This window comes from Macrobrachium rosenbergii, chromosome 4 (genome assembly GCF_040412425.1).
Source record: "Macrobrachium rosenbergii isolate ZJJX-2024 chromosome 4, ASM4041242v1, whole genome shotgun sequence".
Lineage (NCBI taxonomy): Eukaryota > Metazoa > Arthropoda > Malacostraca > Decapoda > Palaemonidae > Macrobrachium > Macrobrachium rosenbergii.
Genome location: NC_089744.1, coordinates 20,385,001 through 20,387,500, shown reverse-complemented (window position 1 = coordinate 20,387,500; position 2,500 = coordinate 20,385,001). Strand labels below are relative to the sequence as shown.

Below are 2,500 nucleotides of genomic sequence, written 5' to 3'. Positions count from 1 at the left end.
AGGGCCTATATTGTATATATAAAGAGCATGTAGTATGAAGCAAAGATGTATTTCATTTTTATGCCATATTGATTATCGATAGTTATGCGTAGGTTCTTGCATATGTGTACCTACATGAATATATATTTTCAGCTTAAGGGTTTTTTTTTTGTTGAACTGTGGGTGCCTAATGCAAGTACTGTAACTAATGATCTCCTGAGTCCCTTTTATTTCAAGCTATTAAAAATTTACTTGTACTCTATGTTGAAAAAAATTGTGAGAAAACCCTTGAAAGAAATAATAGGGGACTTGAGGGTGGGATGAAAGCTAGAGGAGGACATACCCTGCTTATAGGTCATTCGACAATGAGAGAAAGTATTTATCAAATTATGCAAGCCTGTGAAGATCAGTATTAAAGGGAAATAGTTTTGATTTAAGTGATTGTGATGGAAAAGTGACTGGTATAAAAAAAGAAGGCATATGTATGTGTTTATCCCTATAATTAAAAGGGTTTGCTGATGAAAGTTTTTATGCCCTAAATAAAGAAAGAGCAAATATCTCTTTATTCATCATTGAATCATCAATTAAATATGCTGAATGTTTAGGTAAGAGATAGCTCAAGATGTCCAGTTGGAGGGCTGGAGAAATGTTGATTTGACAAAGATTGAGAAAAAGGACAAGAAGTATGGCGAACTAAACTTGATCAGGAGTTGCAAGAAAGTTACAGGACATGGTAACACAATACATAACGTGAAATTACAATGATCATGCACATAAGTTAATAATGTTTACGTGGAGTGAGCTTACTGAAAAAGCATGCATGAAAGAGAAGAGGATCTGAATGCTTTAAATCTGAGTAGGGTGTCTGACAGAAAATTAAGAATTAAGGTTATAATACAGTTAGCAACTGAGGACTGTGCGAGGATAGGATGCTACTTATAATGTAGCAACTTACTGCATATAACCTGTGTGTGTAATAGTAGAGGACGGGATTTGGGTTATCATTATTGCAGTTTTGGTGTCTTGTCTGGGAATGTAACTTCATCATCATTGTTCCTTCTTTGTGTTCAACAACAGTTATAAAAACCTTTGACCAAAAAGAGACTTTTGCTATAAAATGAGTGCTACCTTCATGTAGGGACAGAATGCTCATGACTATAAAAAATCAAGAGTTACTTTCAGCATCGTAATCCCCCCTTAGTTTTTTAGTGTTTGTGTATTATTTGAGTGTGTGCCCAATATATACAGTATTTTAATTATTGTTTTACATTCCTCTCTGACAAACTGCTTTTAACAACTTTTGTCCATAGCGGTATTATTGTAAAATATCTTAATGAAGTATTTGTATTCTTCAGATCTGTGATTTCGGTTTAGCGAGAGTGGAAGAACCAGACGAGACCAAGCACATGACTCAGGAGGTCGTGACCCAGTATTACAGAGCTCCTGAACTCCTCATGGGAGCTCGTCACTACACTCAAGCAGTTGATGTATGGTCTGTCGGCTGTATATTTGGTGAACTCTTAGGGCGTCGTATTCTCTTCCAGGCACAAAGTCCTGTTCAGCAAGTAAGAGGTTATCTTGGTCTTTTTATTTTGATACATGAATGCATATTTCAAAGCTTATTGTCTTTCATAAAATATATTATCGCTTAATTGCTATGAAAGAGCGTAAGTACAAAAACCCACACATCTCTTAGATGGTCTACCAGTAAAAAGATAGAAGCTCTGAAATGGTAATAGTATCTTGACATTATCCTGGTAATAATTCTGTATAACAAGAAGAAGTGAGGAGAAACTGAAAAAGATTTTCCAAGGGAAAAGAAAGGTATCTTGGTGTTATAAAAATTATTGAGAAATATTAGGGCATGTTTAAAAGTATGACTCTCTACCTGACTTAAAAGCAAAATATAGGATGATCTCTAATAAAAATTGCTAGGATTTGGTTAAGAAAGATAATCGGATTGTAAATGTAAGATATATAGTTTTGGTTAAAAAATCAGTAGCAATAACAGCCAGATAAAATATTTTTTGTATTAAAAAGAAGAGTAATATGAATTATCAGTATATTTTAGTTTAGATTTGTATTTTTGTAATTTATCTGCAGTACAGTAATAACACTGTTGTATCTTTTATTCCTTTATTACATTTCTGTTTATATGAGATTTTGTTTAGTTTTAACACTTTTGATGAAGTATTGCTTTTTGAGTTTACAAGTTAGTTGAGAAAAAACATTGAAACTGGTTGTTAAATTCCAACTTTTTCCAAATATCATTTATTAACTGGGTGAGTGTTCATGTAATCTCATTTTTTTACAGCTTGAACGAATAACAGACCTGTTAGGCACCCCAAATTTAGAAGATATGAAATATGCTTGTGAGGGCGCAGTAACACACATGCTACGGAGACCTTCCAAGCCACCAGCGTTACCTGCCCTTTATACTCTTTCTTCACACGCAACCCACGAGGCCGTCCATTTACTCACCCAGATGCTTGCCTTTGACCCTGTAAGTAGCTTCCTTCCT

General features: G+C 34.3%; 1 protein-coding gene across 8 annotated transcripts in view; it reads left to right on the top strand.

Moving 5' to 3' along the window:
* The window catches only part of nmo (serine/threonine-protein kinase nemo), a 298,234-nt gene that overhangs the window by 242,008 nt on the left and 53,726 nt on the right, over positions 1 to 2,500 (top strand). For all 8 annotated transcript variants that reach the window (XR_010850784.1, XR_010850782.1, XR_010850785.1 and 5 more), the window contains exons 6-7: positions 1,335 to 1,544; positions 2,294 to 2,482. Coding sequence is in view for 4 of the 8 variants with exons in the window: in XM_067090990.1 (XP_066947091.1) it covers positions 1,335 to 1,544; positions 2,294 to 2,482 (399 nt within the window). In the remaining 4 variants the exon portion in view is untranslated. The remainder of the gene's footprint in view (positions 1 to 1,334; positions 1,545 to 2,293; positions 2,483 to 2,500) is intronic.